Below are 16,313 nucleotides of genomic sequence, written 5' to 3' on the forward strand. Positions count from 1 at the left end.
GACTAAACAAGGGAGCCGGAGGCATCATGCAGACCATGCACAACCTTTGATGCTCTCGAGTCTCTACAGTTCCTGTAGGGGTCCGAGAGCGAAACTTCCCATAATCCCTTTCCAAGACAAGAGAGGCATGACGGTCGTACGGGCACTCTCTCAGATGGAACCACCTGATGACACAAGACAGTCTCGGCTGTCCACCTAATTGCAGGTAGGTATTTCAAGGTGACCCTGTTCCTCGCGACCCCAAGGAAGAAATTCGCAGACCTCTTCTTAACTACTTCCCAACATTCCAGATGGGAACAGTTGCCTTCTAAGAGTGAGGTCTGGTCCTTGCACCACCCACACTCGCACCACCCACTTGCACCACCCACACTCCTTTTACAGATTCCTCATTGCAGTCCTGCAACTCCCCTCCAATACTCTGTACAGGGTTTCCCACACTGGTTCCTGCCATCACAGGGTTAGGGGGCACATTATTATGAATGGAGTCCTCACCCCACATGACTGTCCCTCCAGAGCAGAGACTTCCTTTACAGAATCCTGGTGCGCCCCACTGTCCACCACCACACCCTTTCTTCCCCCAACAGTTTAAAGGCTTGCACTGACTGTCCCACTGCCTACACGCTCGGTTCATTACCCGGCTGGTCGCTTGCCACCTGTATACTCTCCCCGCTCTGTATACTCCCAGATGACTCGGGCACACAGTCCTCCACTCCAGGCGGCGTACACTGCGGAGATCGTTCCAGGTGCGTAATAAAAGCTATTGCCGGACATTGCTCTCGCAGCTCACAGACCAGTTCACAGTCGCCCCATTCACATGCCGTACTGAGTTGTCTGGGTGAGATTCCTGCACTGGACTCTGCAAAGCTTTGCTGTGTTTCTGGGATTGCTGGGATCTGTTGTCCCACAGATTGAACACACTATGCCTCCTGCTGGCAGACACTTTTTCCTTCAATCCCCATAGAGTCCGGCTTTGGACTTACACCAGCCAACAGTCCTGCTGATGATTGCAGCATCTGAGACTGTGAGCAGCTAATGGAACTGCAGGCTCTCAGGTGTCCAGTGGGGTTCTCAGGTGGTGAGTGCGGGTTCTCAGGTGGTGAGTGCGGGTTCCTAGGTGGTCAGTGCCGGTTCTCAGGTGGTCAAATCAGATTCTCAGGTGCTCAGTGGGGTTCTCAGGTGGTCAGTGTGGGTTCTCAGGTGGTCAGTCTGGGTTCTCAGGGTCTCAGGGGGGCTGTGCAGGATCTGTAATGGGCACTGCCCACCATAGACCCTGCAGAGCCCACCACATATCCTGCAAAGTCCCCCTGACACACGGCAAAGCCCCCCACAAATTCTGCAGAGACCCTGCCGTCTGCCAGATCTTAGGGGGGCTGTGCAGGATCTGTGGTGGGCTTTGCAGGCTGCAGAGCCCCCTACAGATCCTGCAAAGTCCCCCACAGATCCTGCAGAGACCCCCAAGACCCTGCATTCTGCCGGATCTCATGGGGGGCTCTGCCAGATCCATGGTGGGCTTTGCAGACTGCAGAGCCCCCTACGGATCCTGCATAGTCCCCCACAGATCCTGAAAAGCCCCCCACAGATCCTGCAGAGACCCGCTGAGGCCCTGCAGTCTGCCGGATCTCAGGGGGGACTGTGCAGAATCTATGCTGGGCCCTGCCAGCACAGTCGTCCTCCTACTGGATGTCATGATTGATCCTGGATTACATCAGTGGATCAATTCTTTGGGTTTTTTCTTAATAAAAGATTTGTCAAAAACTTGTCTTTTGTTTTTTTTTACAAATTTGATTTAACCCTTTAGTGAAAAAGTGGGGGCACAAGTACCCCTTACTCATTCACAGATGGGGGAGCGGCATCTGAGTGCACCTTTATTAGAGGGGTACTCTGATATAAATAAGCCCCCCTGCCAGCAACCCCACAACCAACGCCCCAGCGCTTGTGGGGGGAAGAGGCCCTTGTCCCCATTGGCACAGGGACAGGGTGCTTTTCCAGGGGCGACCCTCCCAGTGCCGAGGGCATGTGGCCTGGTATGGCGGGGGGGGGAGGGTTTCGCTCGTTTGTCCCCCTCTTTCCTGCTCTGCCAGGGCTGTGCTCGGATCAATGGTCTGGCATGGAGTTTTAGGGGGGACCCCACTTTTGGGGGTAGGGTTCCGCCTTAAAATTTCTACCAGACCTTAAGCTTTTTTTTTTCCTTTAGAAATGTCAGTTTTGCTGCAGCAGTACTATACATCGTACAGATCCCCCACTTCACAGGCGGGTTAAGGGGACCCCCCCAGGCACAATATTTAAAGGAATTTTAAATTTTTATTGTTTCACTTTAAGTGTTGTTAAAGCCACTGCTCCTTTAAAAACGGTATTTTTGAAAAGTGTTTTTTTTCATTGATTCGTGTCCCACCAGGGCAGTACCCGGACCCCCATACATGTCCCCCCAGGGCAGTACCCGGATCCCTATACATGTCCCCCAGGGCAGTACCCGGATCCCCATACATGTCTCCCAGGGCAGTACCCGGATCCCCATACATGTCTCCCAGGGCAGTACCCGGATCCCCATACATGTCTCCCAGGGCAGTACCCGGATCCCCATACATGTCTCCCAGGGCAGTACCCGGATCCCCATACATGTCTCCCAGGGCAGTACCCGGATCCCCATACATGTCTCCCAGGGCAGTACCCGGATCCCCATACATGTCTCCCAGGGCAGTACCCGGATCCCCATACATGTCTCCCAGGGCAGTACCCGGATCCCCATACATGTCTCCCAGGGCAGTACCCGGATCCCCATACATGTCTCCCAGGGCAGTACCCGGATCCCCATACATGTCTCCCAGGGCAGTACCCGGATCCCCATACATGTCTCCCAGGGCAGTACCCGGATCCCCATACATGTCTCCCAGGGCAGTACCCGGATCCCCATACATGTCTCCCAGGGCAGTACCCGGATCCCCATACATGTCTCCCAGGGCAGTACCCGGATCCCCATACATGTCTCCCAGGGCAGTACCCGGATCCCCATACATGTCTCCCAGGGCAGTACCCGGATCCCCATACATGTCTCCCAGGGCAGTACCCGGATCCCCATACATGTCTCCCAGGGCAGTACCCGGATCCCCATACATGTCTCCCAGGGCAGTACCCGGATCCCCATACATGTCTCCCAGGGCAGTACCCGGATCCCCATACATGTCTCCCAGGGCAGTACCCGGATCCCCATACATGTCTCCCAGGGCAGTACCCGGATCCCCATACATGTCTCCCAGGGCAGTACCCGGATCCCCATACATGTCTCCCAGGGCAGTACCCGGATCCCCATACATGTCTCCCAGGGCAGTACCCGGATCCCCATACATGTCTCCCAGGGCAGTACCCGGATCCCCATACATGTCTCCCAGGGCAGTACCCGGATCCCCATACATGTCTCCCAGGGCAGTACCCGGATCCCCATACATGTCTCCCAGGGCAGTACCCGGATCCCCATACATGTCTCCCAGGGCAGTACCCGGACCCCCATACATGTCCCCCCAGGGCAGTACCCGGATCCCTATACATGTCCCCCAGGGCAGTACCCAACTCCCCATACACCTTTTATGGGCAATAACTTGCATATAAGGTTTCAAAATGGGGACAATCGTTTTTCAATGTTCTAGCCCCTTGGACTTTTTTTGAGTTCGAATTCAAACGTTTTCATGTTCTAAAGTTCGAATTCGAACCGAACATAGGGGTGTCCGGCCCATCACTACTTGGTATGTGTCTCAAAGAATCCGTGTTCTTCTATAGGAACTTAATTTAGATTTGGGTGTGTGTGTGTTAGGTGCACCATTGAGTGAATCTATTCAACTTTATGTTTCTTATAGTAAATTTATTGAAAGATAAGAAATTAGAGTTATTTAGGAACATATTAGAGTGTTTGGATACAGTCAATGGTGGCAATAAATGTAGAAAGAGTTCAGGAACACAGTGGCATGGACGGCGTTCTTGTAGGTGTGATACAGTAATGGGATGAATTAAGAAAAGAAATGGCCTACTCTGCACAAGAATTCCACTGTTTTGTATTCAGTCCCAGTCTACTCTATGTCTTCTCCCATGTTTTAGATTAAAGTGATCATGATGGGGAGCAGATGATTGTGTGCACCCAGCATAATGCATATATAACCCAACCTCTCGATCTCCCCTCACTGTGTGCAGGTTCCACATGCGTTACTATCGGGAAGTTCTGGGCCTCACGTTTGCAGTAGACGAAATTAACAATTCTCCGGAGCTGCTGCCTAATATCACTCTTGGCTTCAGCCTGCTGGATTCCTGTATGTCGGAGCTCCGGGCAGTGGGAGGAGTTCTGTCCCTGCTGTCAGGACTTGGGAACCCCTTTCCAGGATACGACTGTCATAACCCTTCAGTCATGGTCGGGATTATAGGTGAACATTTTGCCGCCTTATCTCTTCCCATTGCCCAAGTTCTCGGTGTCCTCCATTACCCACAGGTATCCAAGAGTTAAAAGGAGAACTATGAGGGGGGTGATTTTCATTCAATCTCATAGTTCGGGGCGACGTGTGACAATGAGACTGTCGCAGGTCGGCTCAATAGATCGGGAAGTGAGCGAACGCATACCGTCGCTCACTCACTTCTCGATCACTCCCCCTCCCCTCTCCGATCCTTTAGCGCAATGGATGGGGAGGGGGCGGGTACAGCTGGCTCTACCTCTAGATAGGCAGAGCCAGCTGTCACTCACGCAGCTGGGCGGATGTCAACAGTAATGTCAGGATCCGTCCCGGCTGCGGCGGTCTCAGTATACCGCGAGCTGTAGCTCCCTATATACTGAGCTTTGGGTGACGGGAGGACGCTAGTTTATGTCCTCCCTTATGTGACCCTGAGGAGAACTATGGGGAAAACACTGACCACATAGTTCTCCTTTAAGTTTCTTTAGAAATGTCTAATCACCATGCAATGTATTAGGAGCACTGCGCTAATACTGGGTAGGACCTCCCTATACCCTCAACTTCCTGTTCTTGGATAACTGGAGTGGAGCCTGACGTGGTCTTCCCCTGTTTTGTAGCCCCTCCACCTCACGGCTGGGAGTGTTGTGTCTTCTGAGACGCTTTTCAGCTCGGCACATATGTAAAGAGAGGTTATCTGAGTCAGGTGGAACCAGTCCGGCCTTTCGTCTCTGACCTCTCTCATCAACAAGGCGTCTCTGTCCGGGGAATGGCCGCTCACTGGATGCTTTTAGCTTTTTTGCTCCATTCTGATACACTCTCGAGAAGGTCATGATAAAAACTCCCAGGAGATCAGCAGTTCCAGAAATACTCCCATCAGCCCAACTGTCACAGTCACCATCCCTGAGAGTTGTTTTACTTCCTGGTGTTCAATGAACAATAACTGAAGCTTCTGACTTGCATCTGCATGATTCTATGCATTGTGCTGCCACATGATTGGCTAGTCAGTTAAAGGAGAGGGGGGTGCTTTTCACTCACCTCATAGTTCTAGCCGCCCTGTGACAATGAGACTGTCACAGGTCGGCTCAGTAGATCGGGAGGTGAGCGAACACATACCGGCGTTCGCTCACCTCACGATCCTGTCACGGCTCTCTGCCGTGACAGGGGGAGGGGCTGGATTCCCCCCTCCAATCCGATCCTCCAGCTGGGCGGATCCAGACATAATTGTCGGGATCCGTTCCGGCTGCGGCGTCCCCGTATACCGCGAGCTGTAGCTCCCTATATACTGAGCATAGGGTGATGGGAGGACGCTAGTTTGTGTCCTCCTGTTACCCTGAGGAGAACTATGGGGAAAAGCCCTAACCCCATAGTTCTCCTTTAAGTGCATGAATAAGTCGGTGTTCCTAATAAAGAATTTGGGAATCGCGTCATTGTGATCAATGTTCATGTTTTACAATGTATTAATTATTTCTATATACAGTTTGTGATTATTCATCGCCGTGAATGTTTTTTGGGTCAGATAAGACCTGAACACTTCCTCCAAATCAAAAACGATAGGTATTGCTCTGATGACAAATGTTGGACATCCCATCACTTTCTGTCCAAGCAACAATAGTCACCAGGACAAATAGAGAGGGGGTGGGGATCTCCCCAATGGAGACACAGACAGCTATACAAAGCTTTTGAGTTGGTTGGTGACGAGCGTTATAAATAAAGAACCCCAACCAGTTATAAGACAATATTATGTTTTTTGGTGGATATTTTTCTATGAACTTTTTATACAACACATTTCGGGTGATTAAAGGAGAAGTACGGGGTCAGGGCTTTTCCCCATAGTTCTCCTTGGGGTAACGGGAGGACACAAACTAGTGTCCTCCCGTCACCCTAGGCTCAGTATACCGCGAGCTACAACTCCCTATATACTGAGACGCCGCAGCCGGAGCGGATCCCGACATCGATGTCTAGATCCGCCCAGCAGCGTGACTGACAGCCGGCTCTGCCTATCTAGAGGCAGAGCCAGCTGTACCCGCCGCCCCCTCCCCCGTCCGTTCTGCCAGTCAGTGCTGGCGGATCGGAGAGGGGAATCCAGCCCCTCCCCCTGTCACGGCTCTCTGCAGTGACAGGATCGAGAGGTGAGCGAACCCGGTATGTGTTCGCTCACCTCCCGATCTAATGTGCCGACCTGTGACAGTCTCATTGTCACAGGTCGGCTAGAACTATGAGGTGAGTGAAAAGCCCCTCCCCCTCATAGTTCTCCTTTAAGGCTCCTCCTTCTCTAGAGATTTCCATAATGTTGTAGCTGTATCCTGTGGGGGTTGGATTCTGTGTTTGGTTCTTTAGTCGTTGTGTGGAGCATCCCAGCAAAATCATGGACTACCTCCCTCTGAACATGTCCTGCGCTACCTCACCTACCTAATCCCTCAATACTCTATTGAAAATAAATTCCTTTAGACTCAATTTAAGTGACACATTAGCTGACAGTAAATGGCCACTTACGTTCATGTGATTATTAGTGACAACTTTTGGGGGCTGATTTATATGAGATTCGCAGCACTCTATGGCCACTAGATGAAGCCAAGGAGTATAGAAAATTCCTGTGCTCCTCGGCTCCATCTAGTGGCCTTACAGCCTTGATTTTTGGATAGACATGGATGCAATAAGTTCACTTGAACCATTCAGCAATGCTCGGTATGGTCCTATAAGGAGGAGTCCTTTTCAATACTTTGCATATTTGGCAGTACGCTGACTGAAAATTGGTAGGAAATCTTGTCGGCTGATATTTGGCCCTCCAGTTAAAATACTGTCGGTATCTTTCCTCATCTTTATCCAGTTTCAGAAGATGTTCAGCCAGTTCCTGGGGAGACGAAAAGTCATCAACGTGAATGAAAGCGTCGGGTGGAACGAAGCGCTCGTAGTTCTTACGTGGAGGACCCATGACGATGGGCACAGTTCCCGCTATTAGTGAACTTCTCCAGAACTTCTCCGTGATGTAATCCTCATGTATGGAATTCTCGAAGGCGAGGTAGAACTTATACGTGGCCAGAGTTTGCAATGTCTCATTTTGTGGCAGTGGCAAACCATATTTTCCATAGACGTCCACTGGAATGTATTTCTTTAACTCCTCGCAATATTTGGTCCGTCTGTACTTCGGCTTCCAGTTGCTTACTGTCCATGCCACCAGCTTTGACTTTTTGGGGATAGTAAAATTTTCTTTTCCATCGACTTTTTCTAGCCATCCCATTGGAGTATAAATGTCTGAATCGAGACGGTAAGACATTGTGAGGTTAATTTTGTTTTCCATGAAGGCTAAATTTGGGGTGTTGGTTGGAGACTCCATGTTAAACCAGATCCAGTATTGGTGAGGTGGCCTCAGTGCTGGAGGTAAAAGCTCTTCTGACTGTTGTACATTCCTATGACTGATGACAACAGCGTCTGCCATAGAGTACGCGCTGCGGTTCACAGTGTAGAAACAGCCGGAGCTTTCAGAGTTTGGACATCTATTTAGAGGAAACTGGTATCCTAATGGCCACGTCCAAAGTAAGATGGTCAGCAGAGGCTCATCGGAGGTCCCCAGTGCCTGAGGTGGCCTCGGACACTTTGGCACAGCCAATTGGCTTGACTTCCCTGAGTGATTTGTCACGGTGTGTGACGCTGCCATTGGCTTGTATTTTATTTCAACATTTATTTTGGCTGATTGTCTTTCCATCTGAAAATAGGCAAATGCAAAGTAGGAGATACTTCCCAGTAATAAGATGCTGAAGAAGACCAAAGTCCGTTTTGAGTTTTTTTTTTGATAATCCATATGGAAGTGGAGCCGGTCCTTGTATCTGACCACTAAGAGGGTCGTCTGTGATGTTCCCGCGCCTGGGAAATAAGAGGAACATAAACTGGTGACTTGTGAAGTACATTTATGGCAACATCTTGAAATGTTTCCTTATACATCATTTTTACATAATACAATCCCATTTAAGCTTTCAAAACTAATCTCTGGTGATCCCGCCATGTGTCACGGACAGGGGTCAGTATCCAGGAGGATTATCCAGATGATGCAGAAATGTAGTGTGGGGACAGAGTTGCCATGGAGGTGCAAAGACGTACTTTGAGTCATCCGATGACAGGATGCTCTGGGCACACTGGAGACACTGGGGTGCAGAGGGCACAGTGGACTTACTAGGGTGTACAGGTGGCAACAGAGTGACTGGGGTGCACTTGGAGTCACTAGATGACACAGGAATGCTCTGGAGACACTGGGGCACAAGAGGGACAGTAGAGCAAACACCAGCAGCTGGGGTCACATAGGGCTGGAGGCAGGGCTGGATTTCCCACAAGGCCAACCAAGGCCGGCCTTGGGGCAACGGGGAGTAGGAGTTGAGGGGCAGCAGGGGTGTGGAACTGATATCTCCTGATGCTGGGGGTGGGTAGTTGTATTCTACATTTATCCCGGCTTTGGCCAAGCAGAGCTAACTGTACAGCAGGGAAGCGGCCGCTTGTTTTGTATAAGTGATCTTGGCGACATTGTATGCAGCCTGCAGGTCTCCCATTCTCCCAGGCTGGGGTTGGCGGGGTTGTCAGGTAGGGGGGTGCGTTGAGGAACCTGGCCATGGGGCAGCAGAGAAGAGTAAATCCGGCCCTGGCTGGAGGCAGTCACATAAGATAGGCGAGGTTACTGCACCAGGGGGGCTCGACTAGCTCAATTGCAATGCATTGTTCGCAGACTGAGCCACATATTGCTTCTCAATTAAAGGCCACGGTGCCAATGTGGAAAGCTGTATCCCGATTGGCTGCAGTGCCGGCGCTGTGAATGAAGCATGAGTTTCAAGTGCTGGTCAGAGGAAACACTGCGACTTATGAATATGTATCAGCCCAGCCAACCATTGCTGACTTCATTTGGTTGGTTGGGCTGGAAAGTTGATACATTTTTTGGATTCTTAGGACTTCCGGGTAGAAGGGATGCTGTCCGGGTTTCAGTCGCTAAGGGTTCTCAGACTCCAGTTTCTGAAACATACTATAGAAGGAGCTGACGGGGTTTCACTACAAGAATTAGGAGACTGCAGATGACACAGCAGAGTAAAATTATCCAGCAGCAGGACACTTAGGAGTAGCAAGGCTAGGCCCAAATATACTAGAGACAAGCACAGGCCGAGGCTTTTCTATAAGAAGTAAGAACTCGTAGAGGCCCTCGAACTGCATTCGGTGTTGCCAAATGGAAGCCATGTGCTCCGCACCCCCATGAAGACCCCCTACGTAGCCTGACTGGATACAAAACTGGAGGGTTATTTCCAATCCCAACTGCTCCAACATATACTTTAGGCATCAAAACAAGTGATGGTGCACTTCTGGAGAACCCCCAAACTCTCTCTCTGACTATTTATTGCTAACCAGCCCCACATGACCCATGTTCTTTGAGAAGCTCACAGCCAGGCCCGGCGCTACCATATAGGCAACAGTATACCGCGAGCTACAACTCCCTATATACTGAGACGCCGCAGCCGGAGCGGATCCCGACATCGATGTCTAGATCCGCCCAGCAGCGTGACTGACAGCCGGCTCTGCCTATCTAGAGGCAGAGCCAGCTGTACCCGCCGCCCCCTCCCCCGTCCGTTCTGCCAGTCAGTGCTGGCGGATCGGAGAGGGGAATCCAGCCCCTCCCCCTGTCACGGCTCTCTGCAGTGACAGGATCGAGAGGTGAGCGAACCCGGTATGTGTTCGCTCACCTCCCGATCTAATGTGCCGACCTGTGACAGTCTCATTGTCACAGGTCGGCTAGAACTATGAGGTGAGTGAAAAGCCCCTCCCCCTCATAGTTCTCCTTTAAGGCTCCTCCTTCTCTAGAGATTTCCATAATGTTGTAGCTGTATCCTGTGGGGGTTGGATTCTGTGTTTGGTTCTTTAGTCGTTGTGTGGAGCATCCCAGCAAAATCATGGACTACCTCCCTCTGAACATGTCCTGCGCTACCTCACCTACCTAATCCCTCAATACTCTATTGAAAATAAATTCCTTTAGACTCAATTTAAGTGACACATTAGCTGACAGTAAATGGCCACTTACGTTCATGTGATTATTAGTGACAACTTTTGGGGGCTGATTTATATGAGATTCGCAGCACTCTATGGCCACTAGATGAAGCCAAGGAGTATAGAAAATTCCTGTGCTCCTCGGCTCCATCTAGTGGCCTTACAGCCTTGATTTTTGGATAGACATGGATGCAATAAGTTCACTTGAACCATTCAGCAATGCTCGGTATGGTCCTATAAGGAGGAGTCCTTTTCAATACTTTGCATATTTGGCAGTACGCTGACTGAAAATTGGTAGGAAATCTTGTCGGCTGATATTTGGCCCTCCAGTTAAAATACTGTCGGTATCTTTCCTCATCTTTATCCAGACTCAGAAGATGTTCAGCCAGTTCCTGGGGAGACGAAAAGTCATCAACGTGAATGAAAGCGTCGGGTGGAACGAAGCGCTCGTAGTTCTTACGTGGAGGACCCATGACGATGGGCACAGTTCCCGCTATTAGTGAACTTCTCCAGAACTTCTCCGTGATGTAATCCTCATGTATGGAATTCTCGAAGGCGAGGTAGAACTTATACGTGGCCAGAGTTTGCAATGTCTCATTTTGTGGCAGTGGCAAACCATATTTTCCATAGACGTCCACTGGAATGTATTTCTTTAACTCCTCGTAATATTTGGTTCGTCTGTACTTCGGCTTCCAGTTGCTTACTGTCCATGCCACCAGCTTTGACTTTTTGGGGATAGTAAAATTTTCTTTTCCATCGACTTTTTCTAGCCATCCCATTGGAGTATAAATGTCTGAATCGAGACGGTAAGACATTGTGAGGTTAATTTTGTTTTCCATGAAGGCTAAATTTGGGGTGTTGGTTGGAGACTCCATGTTAAACCAGATCCAGTATTGGTGAGGTGGCCTCAGTGCTGGAGGTAAAAGCTCTTCTGACTTTTGTACATCCCTATGACTGATGACAACAGCGTCTGCCATAGAGTACGCGCTGCGGTTCACAGTGTAGAAACAGCCGGAGCTTTCAGAGTTTGGACATCTATTTAGAGGAAACTGGTATCCTAATGGCCACGTCCAAAGTAAGATGGTCAGCAGAGGCTCATCGGAGGTCCCCAGTGCCTGAGGTGGCCTCGGACACTTTGGCACAGCCAATTGGCTTGACTTCCCTGAGTGATTTGTCACGGTGTGTGACGCTGCCATTGGCTTGTATTTTATTTCAACATTTATTTTGGCTGATTGTCTTTCCATCTGAAAATAGGCAAATGCAAAGTAGGAGATACTTCCCAGTAATAAGATGCTGAAGAAGACCAAAGTCCGTTTTGAGTTTTTTTTTTGATAATCCATATGGAAGTGGAGCCGGTCCTTGTATCTGACCACTAAGAGGGTCGTCTGTGATGTTCCCGCGCCTGGGAAATAAGAGGAACATAAACTGGTGACTTGTGAAGTACATTTATGGCAACATCTTGAAATGTTTCCTTATACATCATTTTTACATAATACAATCCCATTTAAGCTTTCAAAACTAATCTCTGGTGATCCCGCCATGTGTCACGGACAGGGGTCAGTATCCAGGAGGATTATCCAGATGATGCAGAAATGTAGTGTGGGGACAGAGTTGCCATGGAGGTGCAAAGACGTACTTTGAGTCATCCGATGACAGGATGCTCTGGGCACACTGGAGACACTGGGGTGCAGAGGGCACAGTGGACTTACTAGGGTGTACAGGTGGCAACAGAGTGACTGGGGTGCACTTGGAGTCACTAGATGACACAGGAATGCTCTGGAGACACTGGGGCACAAGAGGGACAGTAGAGCAAACACCAGCAGCTGGGGTCACATAGGGCTGGAGGCAGGGCTGGATTTCCCACAAGGCCAACCAAGGCCGGCCTTGGGGCAACGGGGAGTAGGAGTTGAGGGGCAGCAGGGGTGTGGAACTGATATCTCCTGATGCTGGGGGTGGGTAGTTGTATTCTACATTTATCCCGGCTTTGGCCAAGCAGAGCTAACTGTACAGCAGGGAAGCGGCCGCTTGTTTTGTATAAGTGATCTTGGCGACATTGTATGCAGCCTGCAGGTCTCCCATTCTCCCAGGCTGGGGTTGGCGGGGTTGTCAGGTAGGGGGGTGCGTTGAGGAACCTGGCCATGGGGCAGCAGAGAAGAGTAAATCCGGCCCTGGCTGGAGGCAGTCACATAAGATAGGCGAGGTTACTGCACCAGGGGGGCTCGACTAGCTCAATTGCAATGCATTGTTCGCAGACTGAGCCACATATTGCTTCTCAATTAAAGGCCACGGTGCCAATGTGGAAAGCTGTATCCCGATTGGCTGCAGTGCCGGCGCTGTGAATGAAGCATGAGTTTCAAGTGCTGGTCAGAGGAAACACTGCGACTTATGAATATGTATCAGCCCAGCCAACCATTGCTGACTTCATTTGGTTGGTTGGGCTGGAAAGTTGATACATTTTTTGGATTCTTAGGACTTCCGGGTAGAAGGGATGCTGTCCGGGTTTCAGTCGCTAAGGGTTCTCAGACTCCAGTTTCTGAAACATACTATAGAAGGAGCTGACGGGGTTTCACTACAAGAATTAGGAGACTGCAGATGACACAGCAGAGTAAAATTATCCAGCAGCAGGACACTTAGGAGTAGCAAGGCTAGGCCCAAATATACTAGAGACAAGCACAGGCCGAGGCTTTTCTATAAGAAGTAAGAACTCGTAGAGGCCCTCGAACTGCATTCGGTGTTGCCAAATGGAAGCCATGTGCTCCGCACCCCCATGAAGACCCCCTACGTAGCCTGACTGGATACAAAACTGGAGGGTTATTTCCAATCCCAACTGCTCCAACATATACTTTAGGCATCAAAACAAGTGATGGTGCACTTCTGGAGAACCCCCAAACTCTCTCTCTGACTATTTATTGCTAACCAGCCCCACATGACCCATGTTCTTTGAGAAGCTCACAGCCAGGCCCGGCGCTACCATATAGGCAGGTCGGCGCCAGCGTAGGGTTGCCACCTTTTTTTCATGTGAAACCCGAACACTCTAGCGAGGCACGGACATGTTTTGGGGAGAATGTGGCTTATTCATACGTAAATAGTGCCACCCATTCATATGTAAATATCACAGTTGAGACTATTTTCAGTGGGGGGGGAGGGGGTGGGCAGTAGCCCCTATGTTAATTGTGGTTGCCCCTGTCTGCCTGACATCTTGTGTCCGGGTTTCTGCTGCCATGAAACCCGAACACAGCATTTAAATTTAAAGGATGTAGCTACCATGCACGCCGGGTCGAGTAGACAGTGAGGGGAGAGCTGCACTCGCGGCCCTTCCTCTCAGCTGTCACAGGAGTTCTAGCACAGTGCTATGCTGCTAGAACTCCTGTATTGGAGGTGACAGGTTCTCTTTATTGAACCTGTCACCTCCAAATGCTATCACACAGGAGCTAGCTAAGTGGGAAAAAAAAAATTCATAAAAAAAGTTATTAAATAAAAATTTACGAAAAAATAAGTAAAAAAAATATTAAAATGATAAAAAGTAAAAAAATAGTAAGATTAAAGAAATGTACAAATAATTAGAAAAAAATGTATAACAAATAAAAGAGGGTGTGTGTTAAAATGTAACTATACACAGATTGGTACTACGGACCCCAATACAGGAATCCCTAATCTGGCGTTTACAAGCGGCTGCTGACACCCATACAAGTTAACGATCAGGTTACAGCCTCTGCATGTAAACGCCTGCACACCGCATGTAGTGATGAGAACACACTCTTCCCTGGATGCACAAGCATCACGTCCAGGGAGAGTGATTGATTCCTAACCGAATGTAATCATATAGTGTATCTTTACATGCAACTGCTGTCACCTGATCGTTAACTTGTATGGGTGAGAGCAGCCGCTTGTAAACACCAGATTAGGGATTCCTGCTGCAGGAAAATGCAAGTTTCTGATGCAGGAATCCCTAATTGCACCTAAAGATAAAGATATGAATGGGGCAGGACCAGGGATGGTGCACTACCGCTGTGGCGATCGCTGGCCGCAATGCGATTGTCTACACGGGATTGCAAGGCACATTATGCCTGCAGTCAGGTGCGGTGCGATCCAAATGCTGCAAGCACTATTTTGATGGCACCGGACGGACCGAAGGGCACAATGTGCCTTGCAATCCCGTGCGGGCGATCGCATTGCAGCCGGAGGGCGTGGCTATGGTGCCATTCACTTCAATGGCCCCCCACGCCACCACACTGCGATGCAGTGCGTTCCGGCCAGAATCAGACCGAATCAGACCGGAACGCACTGCATCTGGTGTGAACGGACCCTCAAACCTCAATAAGTGCAAAACGACTGAGACATTCGGCCGGGTGAGTCTCTGTAGAGTAGACTATGAGGTGTCATACAGAGCAAATCAACAGTCGGGGAGTTTTCCCCGCTCCCTGCTCTGTGTTTCTTCTGGAAACACACACTTGTCAAACGTTCCTCCACCTTTCTCTAGGATAACTCCCTCTCCAGAACCCTCCAATTGGACCCCCCCCGAATCGAGGTCCCACCACAGCAGGTCCCTCTGTGCCCTGAGGCGGGGGCGGGGGATTGTGCCGCCGAATGCCTGATACGGCTCCTGTCAGGCTCCTGTTGTTCCCGGTGTACTCAGGCAAGAAGTTGAGAACATATCATAGCGCACCCCATAAAATCTCAAAGAACTTTTATTTAAAATGATACTCGCAATTAAAAGCACAAATCCAGCAAAGATCGTTAATAAATATCCGGCCGCAATGTTCAAAACAAAAAGGGACCCCCTCTCTCCTCAGATCCCCGAACACCGTGTAATACACTGATGGCCGCTACCGACCTCCGCCCAATGCGCATTACGTCTCTTAATGACTTAGTCAGGGGCATGGAAAGCAGGACGTCGCGGAGATGTAATGTACTATTGTGTTCAATGACGCCTCTGTAAACCTATCAGGTGCCGCCATTCATGCACCATTTTTTGCAATCGCACCGCTCTGGACCGCCGGCATTGCTGTAGCACGATCATTCAGGTATTTTCCCCTCTATGTCCTCATCAGAAGCTTCCCCTTCACTTCCTGCTCTGGTGACTACTCTAACATTTTAGATTTCTACTTACTTTCTCCGCCGGAGACAATGGTCACCGGAGGCACTAGAGGGGTGAACCTCCCCAGCGGAGATGCAGACTGCAATACAAAAACTTCCACAAGACCAAAAACAATCTCATCTATATACACAAAGACAATAATAAACTCCGAAGTTACATCCTACAAATCCCTCCCAGTCCCCGAACTCTGAGCAACAATGTATCTTATTTGTATCGCTCGGCTGGAGATCCTCCAATCATCTCTGACAAGAGCTTGGAGCGGTGACTACTCTACAACACACAGGGACCAAGGGGAACAGACATAGCCCCCGTCCAGAAGGAAGGACGGTGTCAGAGATGATTGGAGGACCTGCAGCTGAGTGATACACAAATAAGATACGTTGTTGCTCAGAGTTCAGGGACTCGCAGGGATTTTTAGGATGTAACTTTGGACTTTAGTGTCACTTTAACCAGTTGACATCCGCGGTGTTAAACCCCCTTCCCATCCAGGCCATTTTTCAGTATTCAGCGCTGCGGTACTTTGACTGACATTTATTCCGTCATGCAGCGCTGTACTGAAATGAATTTTATACCCTTTTTTGGGGACAGATAGAGCTTTCTTTTGGTGGTATTTATTCACCACTGGGGGTTTTATTTTTTTACTATATTAAGGAAAAATTACCGAAATTTAAAAAAAAAAACAGTTTCCCCTATATTAAATGATAAAACATTTATTATTACCCAATTTTTTGGTAAAATATAAAAGATGGGGTCACGTCGGGTAAAAAGACACTAAA

At 49.6% G+C, this 16,313-nt stretch overlaps 2 protein-coding genes across 2 annotated transcripts; both read right to left on the reverse strand.

Moving 5' to 3' along the window:
* Window positions 1-7,086: 7,086 nt before the first annotated feature.
* On the reverse strand, window positions 7,087-8,082 carry LOC108803561 (alpha-(1,3)-fucosyltransferase 5-like). Its single transcript, XM_018575392.1, has one exon. It carries the CDS (start codon window positions 8,080-8,082, stop codon window positions 7,087-7,089), a length of 996 nt encoding a protein of 331 aa, XP_018430894.1.
* Window positions 8,083-10,639: 2,557 nt separating this feature from the next.
* Window positions 10,640-15,616, reverse strand: LOC108803562 (galactoside 3(4)-L-fucosyltransferase-like; the record flags this gene model as incomplete). Its single annotated transcript, XM_018575393.1, has 2 exons — window positions 10,640-11,841; window positions 15,550-15,616. Coding segments are annotated over 2 exons (1,269 nt in total), but the record flags the coding sequence as incomplete, so codon positions are not given.
* Window positions 15,617-16,313: the final 697 nt, after the last annotated feature.

The sequence above is a fragment of the Nanorana parkeri genome, unplaced genomic scaffold, assembly GCF_000935625.1.
Source record: "Nanorana parkeri isolate BGI_ZX_2015 unplaced genomic scaffold, ASM93562v1 scaffold3871, whole genome shotgun sequence".
Taxonomy (NCBI): domain Eukaryota; kingdom Metazoa; phylum Chordata; class Amphibia; order Anura; family Dicroglossidae; genus Nanorana; species Nanorana parkeri.